General features: G+C 36.7%; 1 protein-coding gene across 1 annotated transcript in view; it reads left to right on the top strand.

Moving 5' to 3' along the window:
- Window positions 1–16,779, top strand: part of LOC126755757 (probable basic-leucine zipper transcription factor G) — a 43,422-nt gene that overhangs the window by 7,352 nt on the left and 19,291 nt on the right. The window contains exon 2 of the mRNA XM_050468495.1: window positions 8,970–9,098. Coding sequence (XP_050324452.1) covers window positions 8,970–9,098 — 129 coding nt within the window. The remainder of the gene's footprint in view (window positions 1–8,969; window positions 9,099–16,779) is intronic.

The following is a 16,779-nucleotide window of genomic DNA, read 5'->3' as shown; positions in this document are numbered from 1 at the left end:
ATATCTCCTGTCATCAAACAAGCAGTCGTCGCACTCGCGACTTGGCACTCACGTCACTGTTGACAGTCATAACTTTGAAGTTGTAGATAATTTCGTCTATCTTGGAACCAGCGTAAACACCACCAACAATGTCAGCCTAGAAATCCAACGCAGAATAACTCTTGCCAACAGGCGTTACTTCGGACTGAGTAGGCAATTGAGAAGCAAAGTCCTCTCTCGAAAACAAAAACCAAACTCTATAAGTCACTCATAATTCCCGTCCTGCTATATGGTGCAGAGTCTTCGACGATGTCAACAACGGATGAGTCGGCATTGCGAGTTTTCGAGAGAAAAGTTCTGCGAAAGATTTATGGTCCTTTGGGCGTTAGCCACGGCGAATACCGCATTCGATGGAACGATGAGCTGTACGAGATATACGACGACATCGACATAGTTCAGCGGATTAAAAGACAGCGGCTACGTTGGCTAGGTCATATTGTCCGGATGGACGAAAACACTCCAGCTCTGAAAGTATTCGACGCAGTAACCGCCGGGGGAAGCAGAGGAAGAGGAAGACCTCCACTCCGTTGGAAGGACCAAGTGGAGAAGGACCTGGCTTCGCTTGGAATATCCAATTGGCGCCACGTAGCGGAAAGAAGAAACGACTGGCGCGCTGTTGTTAACTCGGCTGGTAGGCTAATGACGCACATATAGACCAGTTTTGGTCCTTTGCGATACCAGATGGAGTTTCGTTACGATTTCCTGCAGTTTTCTCGATTTGGCACCCCCATTTTGAAGGCGTGTGCCGACAGCAGACTATGACCAGTGAGTATAACAATCATGTTCTTATAGCACCTTCTTTCGAGTACCAACAGGAACTTTATATATATCCGGCATACCGTTTAACAAATGACTTTTGCAGTTTTGCACCCAGATAGATCCTTCCAGCACGTTTTAATTTTCCTTGTCATACTTCTTTCCAGATCGTCTTATAGATAATACATGAGTTGTCCAATGTTGATCACGTTTTCATGTGAGAGCCATACACCACTCTTAGCAATTGCCCTCGATACCTTTGTGACCTGGAACCCAGTACAACTTAAGTCACTCTCCTCTGCTGCCTTGCTTTCCGAGACACTTCTGTCCGATATGCGAAACGAGATCAAAGCCTTGGCTATCCACGTGATGTTGACTCTAAAGTTGTCTGCTATTTTAGAGGCTAGCTGCTCCAGCCATCCGTATAAATGTTTAATGTGTTACTCGAAGCTATCATGCATTTACGCCAACCTTTTTTTGTGTTTACCCTAAACCTTCTTTCTCAATTGAAAAGTGGGCTCATGTCTCTAATTGAAACATGTAAGTCACTCAAATTCTATATATGTAATAGAATACTGAAAGTTTGTTTAATAACACTGTGATAGTGTTTTTCAAAAAAAAAAACAAAAAAAACAAGACCAAATTCGACGGTTCCCCCTGTCCAACGAATCGAACTGCATCATTACTTTTTTGAGTTACACTCATGGTTTCATACAAAAATGTTTGTTGAAGTTTTTCATCAAAGTGGCCCATTGTAAGAGAAAGGCACACTTTTCTTCGGTCTCTAACTTTTTTAATGTTGACTTTTTTGGTAAACTTTCTTTGGCAAAGCTTCTCAGAATAAGTCCGTCTTTAAGTTCTTAGATGACTGTAAACCCCAAAATCAATGTTTTTTGTGTCCTATAGCCAATATGTCGAAAAAACTGAAATTTAATCCATTTTTATACTCTCGCAACAATGTTGCTAAGGAGAGTATTATAGTTTTGTTCACATAACGGTTGTTTGTAAGTCCTAAAACTAAAAGAGTCAGATATAGGGTTATATATACCAAAGTGATCAGGGTGACGAGTAGAGTTGAAATCCGGATGTCTGTCTGTCCGTCCGTCCGTCTGTCCGTCCGTCCGTCCGTGCAAGCTGTAACTTGAGTAAAAATTGAGATATCATGATGAAACTTGGTACACGTATTCCTTGGCTCCATAAGAAGGTTAAGTTCGAAGATGTGTAAAATCGGCCCACTGCCACGCCCACAAAATGGCGGAAACCGAAAACATATAAAGTGTCATAACTAAGCCATAAATAAAGACATTAAAGTGAAATTTGCCACAAAGGATCGCATTAGGGAGGGGCATTTGGACGCAATTTTTTTGGAAAAGTGGGGGTGGCCCCGCCCCTACTAAGTTTTTTGTACATATCTCGGAAACTACTATAGCTATGTCAACCAAACTCTACAGAGTCGTTTTCTTCAGGCATTTCCATATACAGTTTAAAAATGGAAGAAATCGGATAATAACCACGCCCACCTCCCATACAAAGGTTATGTTGAAAATCACTAAAAGTGCGTTAACCGACTCATAAAAAACGTCAGAAACACTAAATTTTACGGAAGAAGTGGCAGAAGGAAGCCGCACCCAGGATTTTTTTAAAAATTGAAACTGGGCGTGGCCTCGCCCACTTATGGACCAAAAACCATATCTCAGAAACTACTCCACCGATTTCAATGAAATTCGGTATATAATATTTTCTTAACACCCTGATGACATGTACGAAATATGGGTAAAATCGGTTCACAACCACGCCTTCTTCCAATATAACGCTTTTGAATTCCATCTGATGCCTTTTCTGTATAATACGTGTATATATGTATGTACATTAGGAACCAATGATGACAGCGGAATAAAGCTTTACAAAAATACGGTATTTAAAAAATATGTAAATGACGTATAATGAAATCTCGATTATCACTTTATTGTGCGAGAGTATAAAATGTTCGGTGACACCCGAACTTAGCCCTTCCTTACTTGTTTTTAATGTTTTTTCCCTCACGTTTCGTCAATATTTTAATTTACCCTTTGATATTTATACATTTAGTGACATCTTGTAATAGTAAGAAACTTAAACAAAGACAACGTTCTGAGCAAACTAACCATTAGAAAAAAACTTAACAAAATTTGTATTTTTTAAAAAAGCTACATTAACTATGTTTGTGTGCTGTTTTATTATACTCTCGCAACAATGTTGCTAAGGAGAGTATTATAGTTTTGTTCACATAACGGTTGTTTGTAAGTCCTAAAACTAAAAGAGTCAGATATAGGGTTACCAAAGTGATCAGGGTGACGAGTAGAGTCGAACTCCGGATGTCTGTCTGTCCGTCCGTCTGTCCGTCCGTCCGTCCGTGCAAGCTGTAACTTGAGTAAAAATTGAGATATCATGATGAAACTTGGTACACGTATTCCTTGGCTCCATAAGAAGGTTAAGTTCGAAGATGGGCAAAATCGGCCCACTGCCACGCCCACAAAATGGCGGAAACCGAAAACCTATAAAGTGTCATAACTAAGCCATAAATAAAGATATTAAAGTGAAATTTGGCACAAAGGATCGCATTAGGGAGGGGCATATTTGGACGCAATTTTTTTGGAAAAGTAGGCGTGGCCCCGCCCCCTACTAAGTTTTTTGTACATATCTCGGAAACTACTATAGCTATGTCAACCAAACTCTACAGGGTCGTTTTCTTCAGGCATTTCCATATACAGTTCAAAAATGGAAGAAATCGGATAATAACCACGCCCACCTCCCATACAAAGGTTATGTTGAAAATCACTAAAAGTGCGTTAACGGACTAACAACAAACGTCAGAAACACTAAATTTTACGGAAGAAATTGCAGAAGGAAGCTGCACCCAGGCTTTTTTTTAAAATTGAAAATGGGCATGGTCTCGCCCACTTATGGACCAAAAACCATATCTCAGAAACTACTCCACCGATTTCAATGAAATTCGGTATATAATATTTTCTTAACACCCTGATGACATGTACGAAATATGGGTGAAATCGGTTCACAACCACGCCTTCTTCCAATATAACGCTTTTGAATTCCATCTGATGCCTTTTCTGTATAATACGTGTATATGTATATGTATGTACATTAGGAACCAATGATGACAGCGGAATAAAGCTTTACAAAAATACGGTATTTAAAAAATATGTAAATGACGTATAATGAAATCTCGATTATCACTTTATCATGCGAGAGTATAAAATGTTCGGTGACACCCGAACTTAGCCCTTCCTTACTTGTTTTTTTTTGTATCTTTTAAGTGTTATCAATAAGTATCATAAATTTGTACACAATATTTAAATTAAATTTAATAAGACTCATCTATTAATGCCCAACACAAATCAGCAAGCAACGGGTCAAGCTTTTTGCCGCTGTACCAATGCTCAAGGGGGGCGGCGACTTGGTGAAATCTTTCTTTCTTTTTTTTTTACCAGTATGATGCCCTTGTGGATCTATCCAAATAATTGGGATGCCGAACCCCATTTTTATATAATTACTATAACATATTTTGTTAAGTTCAGCAAATTGTCGACGCAATTTAGAATATTTTGAATAGTTAGCAACTAAACCAGTTTTTTTAAAAAGTTTAAAAGCACGAGATTTTCTATTTTTTAATTTACATAATTCTTTCGAAAACCATAAATTAGAACTAATTTTTTGAGTAACAACACACTTCGGAACATATTTTTCAAATAAGTTTACAATAGTTTCATTAAAGTGGGAAGCACTAAATTCGATATTGCCACTGTAATCTGGCCAAGTTATTTTAGAAAGTTCATAATTAATCTTCTTAAAATTAGCTTTCGCAAAGTTGAACCGAAAACAAAGGTCTTGTGTATTATTATAAGCAAAGTTGGCTATGATTTCGATGTTAATTTCCAAAGCAGGATGATACGTGTCCTCTGGCCGAACTAAAGGATCACATCGGACAACAGAGAACATTGAAGCGTTATCGACGTAAACTAGATCTTCGCGCACAAAGACCCCAGATGGCCAGAATGAGTTGTCAAGTATCAATTGAAAATTGTCAGCGGATACGTCGATCTTAAACGAGGAAATATCCCTGTTGTATTTGAAATTAAATTTACGGATGTCTGTATCTACCGTTTTTAATTTCGACGAGATGTAACTGTTTATATCCTCGACTGTGGTATCCGCAGCAAGTCTCGAGATAGAAATTGCTTTTTTTCCGCGGTATTACCACTAAGTTTTTATTAGCTGACTTGGAGGTATTTGGAGGCGGATCTTGAGAAGTTTTCCGCTTACCGTATTCAGTAACAGTTTTCTCTGTGTCCTGAGCAGACGGAACCTTCTCTCCTTGAGGACGAGGGGATGCAAGATTTATGAGGTCAATAGCGGGTGGGGGCATACTTTTTAAGAAAGATACAGTGGCATCTTCATCAGACGGACGTTTTCGTTTTTTTAGGCATTGAAATGATTGAAACAGCGTTTCATAATGCCTAAATTTTTCAGTAAGGGTTTCAAGCTCTCGACCAATCTCCTTGAAACCATTGCGCGCCTGCTTAAAAACTTTAAACAATTCAATTTCAGTTGGTCTGCATGTCAAGCAAGACCAGCGCAAGCCCTTACTGTCAAGAATGGAATCCAAAATCCTACCTGTCATTTCAGCACATTTAAGATGGGCAAGCCCATCACAAAGCCAACAAGAAACATAGCGTTCCGACTCGCTTTTCACAGAGCAGTTCGGAAAGTTACAAGTCATAATGAACAAAAAAAAAATTTAATCAAAAATATAAAAAATGTTAAATAATAAAAGTAAAAAGCGCGATGACAAAAATATTTATAACAAATGAATGCAATAAAATAGTTAGTTATCAAAGATAACAACCAATGTAGCGAGCAGTTTGAGATGCACTGTAACACACGAAAAGTAAGAAACTCGCGATCAGCTGTGGACAAAGATGGAAATGAATAAAAACAAGAAAGAAATTTAAGTAAGCAATATAAATTAACACTAACAATTGCACTATTTAAAATGTAGCAACAAAAACAAATTGAAAATGACTCGGCACAATAAATTAAAATTAGCCAGAACAGAATTAAAGTAAAATCAATTGCTTCACTAGCACAATATAACACTGATACTTATCTTAAAAGGTCACTTAATACAAAAATTTTCACAATAAAGTTTTAAATATAAATTAAATAAATTCGCCAGAGCACCAAATTTACAGCTGAGCACGAGAAGGGTTGCCAGAGGCACAGTCTTTTTGACCAGTTATGCAGGTTGTTGTTGCATTGCGTGCAAATGGTATTTGGCACCCAATCTACGTCTCTTATAACGGGCAAATCGAAATATTCCTCGTAGATGCCGGCAGTTCCCGAAGATATTTTGCGTCTACTCCGAGGGCTTGTAAATTTTCCACATACGTAGCAGAACAACGATAGGCAAATTGGACACTTATTCATTTTAATTTATTTTTTTAATATACAAGGCACTAAAACAATGTTCTTTCCGCGAAGTCAAAGTCAAATTAACTACTGCAATCTATGCTTAAATTTTGACCCTTAGACAAGCATTTAACGTTTCTTTCAAACGTTACTTGCTGTTATTTCTTATCAGTGCAGTGGTTAAAAGCTTGACTCGTTGCTTGCTGAGTTGTGTTGGACATTGATAGATGAGTCTTATTAAATTTAATTTAAATATTGTGTACAAATTTATGATACTTATTGATAACACTTAAAAGATACAAAAAAAATAAAACAGCACTCAAACATAGTTAGTGTAGCTTTTTTAAAAAATACAAATTTTGTTAAGTTTTTTTCTAATGGTTAGTTTGCTCAGAACGTTGTCTTTGCTTAAGTTTCTTACTATTACAAGATGTCACTTAATGTATAAGTATCAAAGGGTAAATTAAAATATTGACGAAACGTGAGGGAAAAAACATTAAAAAAATTGATTAAATTTCAGTTTTTTCGACATATTGGCTATAGGACACAAAAAACATTGATTTTGGGGTTTACAGTCATCTAAGAACTTAAAGACGGACTTATTCTGAGAAGCTTTGTCAAAGAAAGTTTACCAAAAAAGTCAACATTAAAAAAGTTAGAGACCGAAGAAAAATGTGCCTTTCTCTTACAATGGGCCACTTTGATGAAAAACTTCAACAAAATTTTTTTTTATGAAACCATGAGTGTAACTCAAAAAAGTAATGATGCAGTTCGATTCGTAGGACCCGAAACAGGGGGAAACCGTCGAATTTGGTCTTGTCTTTTTTTTTGACTATCACAGTGTAATGAATATGAATATGTATATTGTATTTCTGCCAGCGTTCCACAAAGTAATTTTTTATGATCTTGTTTAGCTCCTCTTTCGAAGCAGTTTTTATTTCCTCATTCGTAGCATACCGTCATCCTTTCATGTGCCTCATCAGTTTTAGAAAGGAAAAAATGTCAAAAGGGGCCTGGTCGGGGAAATACGGTGATCTGGTTTATGTTTAATGTTCTGTTTTTAGCCAAATATTCGTAACCCGAAAACGATGCGTGAGCGAGGGGGTCATCATGATACAAAAGCCAGTTTTTTTCTTCCACAATTCCGAGAGTTTCTGGAGAATTGACCATACGACCCTTTGGCAAGGACTCATGATGTACTCCGCCCCTGTAACGGAAGAAAACTGTTAGCAAAACTTTCGAACTCGACCTAACTTGGGTCGCTTTTTTCGCTCTTACGCAACTAAAAACCTATGATTCGTGAAAAATTATGATCCTGTGGGGCAGATCTGTAGCGTCGCGTGCTGAGTGCAACATATTCTGAGCAAGGTCTACGCAACGCTGTTTTTGGTGTAATGTGAGCAGTTTCGGACGAAAAATGAAGGCGAATCAAAACACATCGAAGCAAACCAGCGGCCAAAAATTAAATAAGCTTTCAAAATGGCCAATCATCATCATTAGTAATGGATATGAGTACCAATAATAGTAGTCCGCGAAGTCGTACACTTAATACGCTCTCCCGCCAGCTAATTAAACCAAATTAAATTAAATAGTGTCATAGTCAGGCACATACATAAATATATATGCACATACACATACACACAACTCAGTTAATAGGTGTCAAAAAGTAGCTTCACACGTTAAATTAACTGAGTTGTCGCACAACTTAAAAAAGCCGGAGAGAGGAAGAGAGCTAGCACGTATGGCTAATGATTATAATTATCGCTGGAAAAGCTGAAATGAATGTAATGGCAACATTTACAGATTTTCGCACTTCAATTGCTGCACTGGGTTTGCAAGCAATGTGGCACACAACCTTAACTGCATACATACAAACACACATATGTATATGGCCATATTTATACAAACTGTATCTGCGTGTTTGCAATCATAAGCCGTTATCAAAAATGTTGCTGTCAGCCCACCAAACCAGAGAACTTAAAGCATAGAGAAGGTGCAAATTGAATTCTGTATGATGTTCGATTTGACGGCTAACAGAGCTGATAGAATTGTAGTAAGGAATTCACCATTTTCGCTGCCATTTATCAGAAATGAGCACGTTCTCTGGCAGAAATATATGTAAAACGACTGAATTCATGCGAGAATAAATAAAGAGAAATGTAAAAAAGCATTCTCTGAGTCACATGAAATGATATATAATATTAATTAATAATTGGATAAAATTATACGATTTTTTAATAAGTTTTATGTTATTTACAACCTTAATTTATTTCTATTTTGCAACGCTGCACTCACACTTATTTTCAACTTTTTATACCGTTAAATCATTCCATAAAATAAATCTTGTGTTTCAGACTTATTTTGTCACTTCGTCAGCAGATTGCAACGTCACGTGCAAAGTGGTAGGATATCTATGCACTAGGAAGGATGTAAAGCCCTTTAACCCAAAAATCTTAATTTGGCACAATAATGACGATTCAAATTACTTTTTTTCAATTTATTAATTTTTTCTGTTTGCTTTACTACAAATTGACGTTTGCACAAACTTTATGCCAGGAGTGCAAATTTTTCTAAAAAAAGAACTCAATTACACTTACACAAAGCACTTAAAAAACATTTCTGTACACCTGACAACAAAACAACCAGCTTTATGTCAGCGGATTTTATAAATTTTTAATAAATATTATATTATTAAATTATATTTTAAGCACAGAAAACCGTTTCAACGACTCACGGTACTCGTTTCGGCTGCGTCACGCACACAATACAAACGCTAATCAACGACAGACGGAATCGCGCAACACAACCCGCTCAGCCAACAAAACACGGCATATCAAGTGAGTTTTGTGACTCTGGTTTTTTCTCCTGAAATTGCTTTTAAAACTTCATAGCCTAACGCGTCCAACCAAGCAATTATTTTGGCCAAGTAAAACAAAACAGTCAACCGACAAAATGCACGCTCGTGTCCTTGCCACACAACAACGACAAAACGCGTATGCATGTCCGTCATTCTGCAACAGAAAGGCCAGAAGCTCTGCTTTGAATCAAAAATTTTACGAAAAGCACAAGAATTTGACGGGTAATCCATTACTAACTTGTCTCCGTATTTTACCGTAGATACGTTAACACACTAAATTGTGCCTTCGCATAACAGTTGTTTAAATAGAAAGTGACTGGACCATCAGAAATTCGCAGCTAGCGGGTAAACTTTCATACCACGTTGCTTATGCAAAACATTGTTATGCTGGTGGGTGGAAGCGAGTGTTGATTTGCTGAGCGCAAGGCTTCTAAATAAAACGCTCATTGAAAGTTTTAAATTAATTGAGCCCGTGGTAAAAACGCAGAAATCAGTCATCTTTGTTTGTTATACTCTCGCAACAATGTTGCTAAGGAGAGTATTATAGTTTTGTTCACATAACGGTTGTTTGTAAGTCCTAAAACTAAAAGAGTCAGATATAGGGTTATGTATACCAAAGTGATCAGGGTGACAAGTAGAGTCGAAATCCGGATGTCTGTCTGTCCGCCCGTCCGTGTGTCCGTCCGTCTGTCCGTCCGTCTGTCCGTCCGTCCGTGCAAGCTGTAACTTGAGTAAAAATTGAGATATCATGATGAAACTTGGTACACGTATTCCTGGCTCCATAAGAAGGTTAAGTTTGAAGATGGGCAAAATCGGCACACTGCCACGCCCACAAAATGGCGGAAACCGAAAACCTATAAAGTGTCATAACTAAGCCATAAATAAAGATATTAAAGTGAAATTTGGCACAAAGGATCGCATTAGGGAGGGGCATATTTGGACGTATTTTTTTTGGAAAAGTGGGCGTGGCCCCGCCCCCTACTAAGTTTTTGTACATATCTCGGAAACTACTATAGCTATGTCAACCAAACTCTACAGAGTCGTTTTTTTCAGGCATTTCCATATACAGTTTAAAAATGGAAGAAATCGGATAATAACCACGCCCACCTCCCATACAAAGGTTATGTTGAAAATCACTAAAAGTGCGTTAATCGACTAACAAAAAACGTCAGAAACACTAAATTTTACGGAAGAAATTGCAGAAGGAAGCTGCACTCAGGCTTTTTTTTCAAAATTGAAAATGGGCGTGGCCTCGCCCACTTATGGACCAAAAACCATATCTCAGGAACTACTAGACCGATTTCAATGAAATTCGGTATATAATATGTTCTTAACACCCTGATGATATGTACGAAATATGGGTGAAATCGGTTCACAACCACGCCTTCTTCCAACATAACGCTATTTTGAATTCCATTTGATGCCTTCTCTGTTTAATACGATATAAACATTAGGAACCAATGATGACAGCGGAATAAAACTTTACAAAAATACGGTATTTAAAAATATGTAAATGACGTATAATGAAATCTCGATTATCACTTTATCATGCGAGAGTATAAAATGTTCGGTGACACCCGAACTTAGCCCTTCCTTACTTGTTTTCATTTGAACAATGTTGCCATTGCTCAATATGCACATATAGTTTTGTACTCATCTAAGTTTTCAATTACAATTGTTTATAATATAAAATATCAAAACTGAAAATAAACTATTAAAAATAGTTTATATATTTATAAATAATAGCATTTGACTCTGATTTTGAGTTAGTTTAAGAAAATTTCAAACATATTGAAGACAACTTTTATAATTACTACAGTATGTATCTCGAGATTGGCAACCGTGCGTTGTGAGAGAGCAATCAGCTGACACGTTTCTACGGCAAAAGTCCAAATGCCGTGGAAATCTACGACATCCTACGGCAAAGAGAGAAGGGAGTAGCGTTTTTCGCTGTTCACTTACATTGCACGCCCATAAGATAGGTCGTATCAGCTGGCACGAGCCACGGGTCTATGTTTTTGGCTGTTTCGGCTATAAGTGTTGATTTGCTGAGTACAATGCTTCTCAATAAGACGTTCGTTGAGAGCTTTCAATTTATGTATATCGTAAAGGTCCTCTAATCTAAATCACCGGGTAGTGTGCGAGTGCCAGTAAGCTCTCAGCTCAGCTAAAACTAATCGAGATATATATAGGGTTATATATATAGTACATAAATGATCAGGATGACAAGGAAAACTGAAATCCGGTTGACTGCCTATCTGTCCTTCCGTCCGTGGAAGCTGCAACTTGAATAAAATTTGAGATATCTTAATGAAATTTGGTATGCGGGTTTCTTAGTACAAAAAAATTAGGATGGCCGTAATCGGACCACTGCCACGCCCACAGAACGCCATTTACTGAAAACTTATAAAGTGAAATAACTAAGCACTAAATTAAGATATAAAACAGTAATTTGGCAAAGAGATCGCAGTAGCAAGGGGCATCTGTGGGAAAAATTGTTTAACAAGTGGATGTGACCCCGCCCTCTAATAAGTTTAATGTATATATCTCCTAAACTACTAAAGTCACAAGAACAAAATTCGCTTGACCCAAATATTATCAAAACTTCAGTGAGAAACAGTGTGAAAATGGATTAAATCGGAAGACAACCCCGATCACTCCCCATATAATGGTACTGTTCAAAACCATTTAAAGTGCAATAAGTCAATAACTAATTACGCCAGAAATATCAAATTACCTGCATGATGGTGTAGGAAGGCTTTATGGGTGCCGGAGTGAAAATCTCTTCAATGGACGTGGCACCGCCAGCTTTTTGGTGACATCTCATGTCTCGAGACCTGATCAAACCAATTTCCACTAAATTTAGCACGTAGGATTTCCTTCATATTTCTATGTCACAGTGTGAAAACTTCTTCCATATAACCAAATTTTAAATTCATTTAATTCTTTCACTTTTCACTACACAAATCAGTAAACAATTGGTATAATGGGCTAAAGCTTTGCGCTAATAATTCGTTTAAAGAATGCCACTTTATGACCAAAAATTGTAGAATCAAACCAAAACTCTTCAAGCCCATAGGTACCGAATATGTGAATCCAAGTGTCTATAGTCGACCTTTGGCTGAAAATATCGGTCAAAGGTGAGATAAACAATTGAAATTCAGAGAGAATATATTCCTGACAATAGTAATTCTGTGTATCAAAAATGGATTTAATAGGGTCAGTACTTCCCTGATACCTAATATATAAAAATTTTCAAACTTCCAAGTGACTTAATATTGCATACGTCGGCCAATATTTGAGTTATCTTAATGGTAATTATAAGGCGGGTTTTACTCATAACAGAATATCTTCCTGCTTAAAATAAATAAAATTGGGCGAAAACTTGACCTACTACCCATATAAATTATATCAGGATTTTCTAACATTCAGCTGATTTTGCTTCATATGACCGATGGAAGGTACCCTAATAAAACACAGTGAACATTTGTTTAGTATGTATGTGTATCCCAACTCCCATATACTATGTATGAAAATTTTCGCTTTTCTAACAAATCTTTTGCCAAATTCGTCAGTCAGTGTATGAGTTATATTAAGAATATTTATATTTGAAATTGCTAGGATTTCGATCCTCTGGTTGACGTTTTACATCGAAAGGGATTTCCCTGACTTTGATTCGTGCAAGCTAATATACTCTTTTAAAATGTTCAGTTCACCCGAGCTTAGCCTTTTCTACTTGTTTTTTTTTTTTTAATGGTCTTAATAAAAAAAAAATCTTCGTCCAAATCTTTAACAGTTGTATCTCTAAGATCTGTGTACAATTTTATGAAGATTGATTGATTAGTTCCCCAGAAATCTTGCCAACCGACATCAAAACCTATGGTTTTCAGCAAAGCTCTGAATCTATCGAAGACGTTAGCGTTCATCGTGTATACGGTGATCAGCGAAGCATGGGCGGATTGTGAGAGTGTGTCACTAACTACTAGTATAAAGTTCTTGGCAATAGCGTAGTACCTCAGCCGTCATTTTCAAACGAGAAGGCGCCAGTCTGCTTGGCAAATTCAAAACCATTCATCAATTGTTTTTCAATTTTGAAGAGTGTGCCACCCAACCAGTTATCGTCATTTATGAAAATATTGGCAGTGGCATTCTCAGTAACGCCGAGTATGCTCTTTGGTAACGGAAGTCCTATGGCCTAGGCTGTTGGAGTATTTGAATGTTATTTTTGTAATCAGGGAATTGACTTGCATCCAAAGAGCCGCTACTGGGCACTGAGCCACCTTTGATATATGAGTTATATTATCTGCAGACTACAGTGGCTCCACGTTACCATCGGATTTATGTATGTTTACTGAAGTGAAGTCATACTTAAAGTTCGCGAAATATCTATACTCGCATGCTTGTATTTGTATATGCACTAAATAATCTGACTTACTGCCTGCTTTAGAATTTACAACCTTTTCTGGTTTGTTGAGTATTCCAGCTGAAGTCATAGTGCGGGGCGCTGATGGTTAGTAACTTAACAGTTTGTTCAGTTTGATGTCTTCTGAAAGTGCGTCTGGGAAATTAATATACTACATAGCTGGCCTCACCAATCTTTTAGTATTGGTAGATTATATTAGTTTCCAATTACTAACGTTTCCCAGAGAATATAGCTGATATTGTCATCTCTGTTACAAACTCTAATTATTTCCATCTCTTTTCTGTATTTATTATTATCGAATACTAAATAGTTTCTAGAATATTCTAGAGACTTTCGTGATAGTAACGTATGTTCGCTTCACTATTGGTGGCGGTAATGGCATAACTTTGATAAGATCCACCAGGCGGATCCGAAAACTTTTGTATATCAAAGCGGTTAAGGTTCTCCTTATAAACTACTAAATCCACTAGAAGGGGCGCCGAGTACTCATATTGTTTTACACCATTAGTTACGATATTTCTTTGCAGAAAAAAGGTTTGGCTCTCCCTTTCTATCATTAGGGCAGAAGTCCTCCTTCTATATCAGGCCACATTATATCTCTTTTAGCATCGATTACCTAAAAGAGGTCTCAGATCTTCTCTTCAATTTTGGTAGTGACTTGGGGTCTACTTTAGCTCAAAGCACCGTTTTAGTAGAGATTTTTCCCAACACTAGCTCATAGAGCTAACATAGAAAATCAAATTCTCGTCAGGTTTCCATACCTCAGTCGGTTTTCAATTGATTTTTCGGTTTTTCAAACACTAGATAGGCTTTAATGAGTTTGTAACACTCAGTAGAAAAAGTTGGAGGCCCTATAAAGTATATAAATATATGATCAGCTTGACTTGCTGAGTCGATTTCGCCATATTCGTCTGTCTACCTGAACGATCAGAATCATTGCTTTGCAGTTGTATTGCAAACTTTTTGTTTGACGAGCTATCTTCACCAAATTTGGCATGCTTTGCAATCTCTAAAAAATTTTTTAAGATACAGCTGCCTCACAAACTAAAAAATCGGAAAAAAGTTCTAACAAGTAATTTTTTATATTTGTGAAGGGTATAATATCCTCAGCGCAACCAAATTGACGTTTTTCTTGTTATACCATGAACAGTGTATATTAAGTTTGCCACGAAGTTTGTAACACCCAGAAGGAAATGTCGGAGACCCTACAAGTACATATATAAATTATCAGTATGTTGAACTGAGTCGATTTAGCCATGTGCGTCTGTCTGTCTGTCCGTCTGTATATATAAGAACTAGTCCTTCTGTTTGTAAGATATCGTTTTGAAATTTTGCAAACGTCATTTTCTCTTCAAGAAGCTGCTCATTTGTCGGAACTGCCGATATCGGACCACTATAACATATAGCTGCCATACAAACTGAACGATCGGAATCAAGTTCTTGTATGGAAATCTTTTGCATTTGACAAGATACAGTCATGAAATTTGGTATAGATTATTTTCTAAGGCAACAATGTATTCTCCGAAGAAATTGTTCAGATCGTTAACTATAGCATGTAGCTGCCATACAAACTGAACGATTGGAATCCAGTGCTGATATGGCAAACTTTTGCATTTGACAAGATATATTCACGAAATTTGGTATAAACAATTGTCTAAGGCAACAATGTAATATCCGAAGAAATTGTTCAGATCGGTTAACTATAGCATATAGCTGCTATACAAACTGAACGATCGGAATATAGTTCTTGTATGGAAAACTATTGCTTTTGACAAGATATATTCACGAAATTTGGTATAGATTATTTTCTAAGGCACTAATGTGAAGAAATTGTTTAGATCGGTTAACTATAGCGTATAGCTGCCATACAAACTGAATGATCAGAATCAAATGCTTGCATGGGAAACTTCCTCATTTGACAATATATATATTCACGAATTTGGTATGAGTTATTGTTCATAGAAATAATGTAATATCGGAAGAAATTGTTCAGATCGGCTTACTATAGCATATAGCTGTCATACAAACCAAACGATCGGAATCAAGGGCTTGTATGGAAAACTTTCGCATTTGACGTGGTATCTTCACGAAATTTGACATGGATTACTGCTGAAGAATAGTATAATCTACGAAAAAATTGTTCACATCGGATTGCTATAGCATATAGCTTCCATACAAACTAAACACATAGTTACTAAAAGAAATGCAGCTGTGAAGTGTATATTAGCTTCGGTGCAGCCGAAGTTAACGTTTTTTCTTGTTTTCATTATTTTTTGATCACAGTGGTTTATATTAGCAGCAATCTTGTCGTTTATGTTTGAATTCTCGAGCCCTTCACCCATTTCAAGCTCTCCACTATTGTTTCGGTTAAGTATGTTGAGGAAGTATATATAACTTAAAACCGTCACTAGAGTCCTCTATTTAAGTTTTTGCCAACGTTACTGTACATTTATACATGTACAATATGCATCTGGACAAACAAATGCTGTCTAAGCAACACTTGATAAAATTAATTGAAATTTATTAACGCGCGAAACTATTTGATTGCATGCTGCTAGACACATTTCAAATGCATATCGATAAGTGTCCTTTACCACATTTAGAGAAATATGCCGGAACGCAAATTTATTTGCGAATGCGGATGTATATACGAATGTAAATATATATCTATATGCGTATAAACACGTGTATGTTACATAATGTTTATATACATATATGTACGATTCATATCCAGAGCCTATAGTTAGATATCAGTATGGTGATTGCCCATTGCTCTAAATCGATTTCTGTCCTGTCAAAGCGCGCAAACACACACATTTCTTTGCGCGGTTGTGTATTTATTTGCTCTCAATGCTGCTGAAAAAAAAATTTTGAGAATTACACATTTTCTAATGCATTTATGCCGTATGTGTCTTGCAAATGTGACATTTTTCCTGGATATGCCAGCTTACTATGCCACACAGACATATCAAATATACAAGCAAAAATATAAAATATGTATTCCCGCGTTGGGAATACCAAAAAAATTATTTTTTAATTGGACAGCGTGTCCGCTTTATTGACCAAAAACGACTCAAACTTAAATTTAACAATTTGCCTATGCTGATTAAATTCCTCTTTTTATTTTTGTTCATTAGTAATTCGATACTATTTTCGTGATTTATTTGTTTTACATAAAGATTTTCTAATTTAAGAACAAGTTCAGTTACATTCTTTTCTCTTTAATTTTTGTGATTCG

Source organism: Bactrocera neohumeralis, chromosome 4 (genome assembly GCF_024586455.1).
Source record: "Bactrocera neohumeralis isolate Rockhampton chromosome 4, APGP_CSIRO_Bneo_wtdbg2-racon-allhic-juicebox.fasta_v2, whole genome shotgun sequence".
NCBI lineage: Eukaryota > Metazoa > Arthropoda > Insecta > Diptera > Tephritidae > Bactrocera > Bactrocera neohumeralis.
The sequence above is the reverse complement of the archived record's forward strand: the minus strand, read 5'-3'. Positions and strand labels throughout refer to the sequence as shown.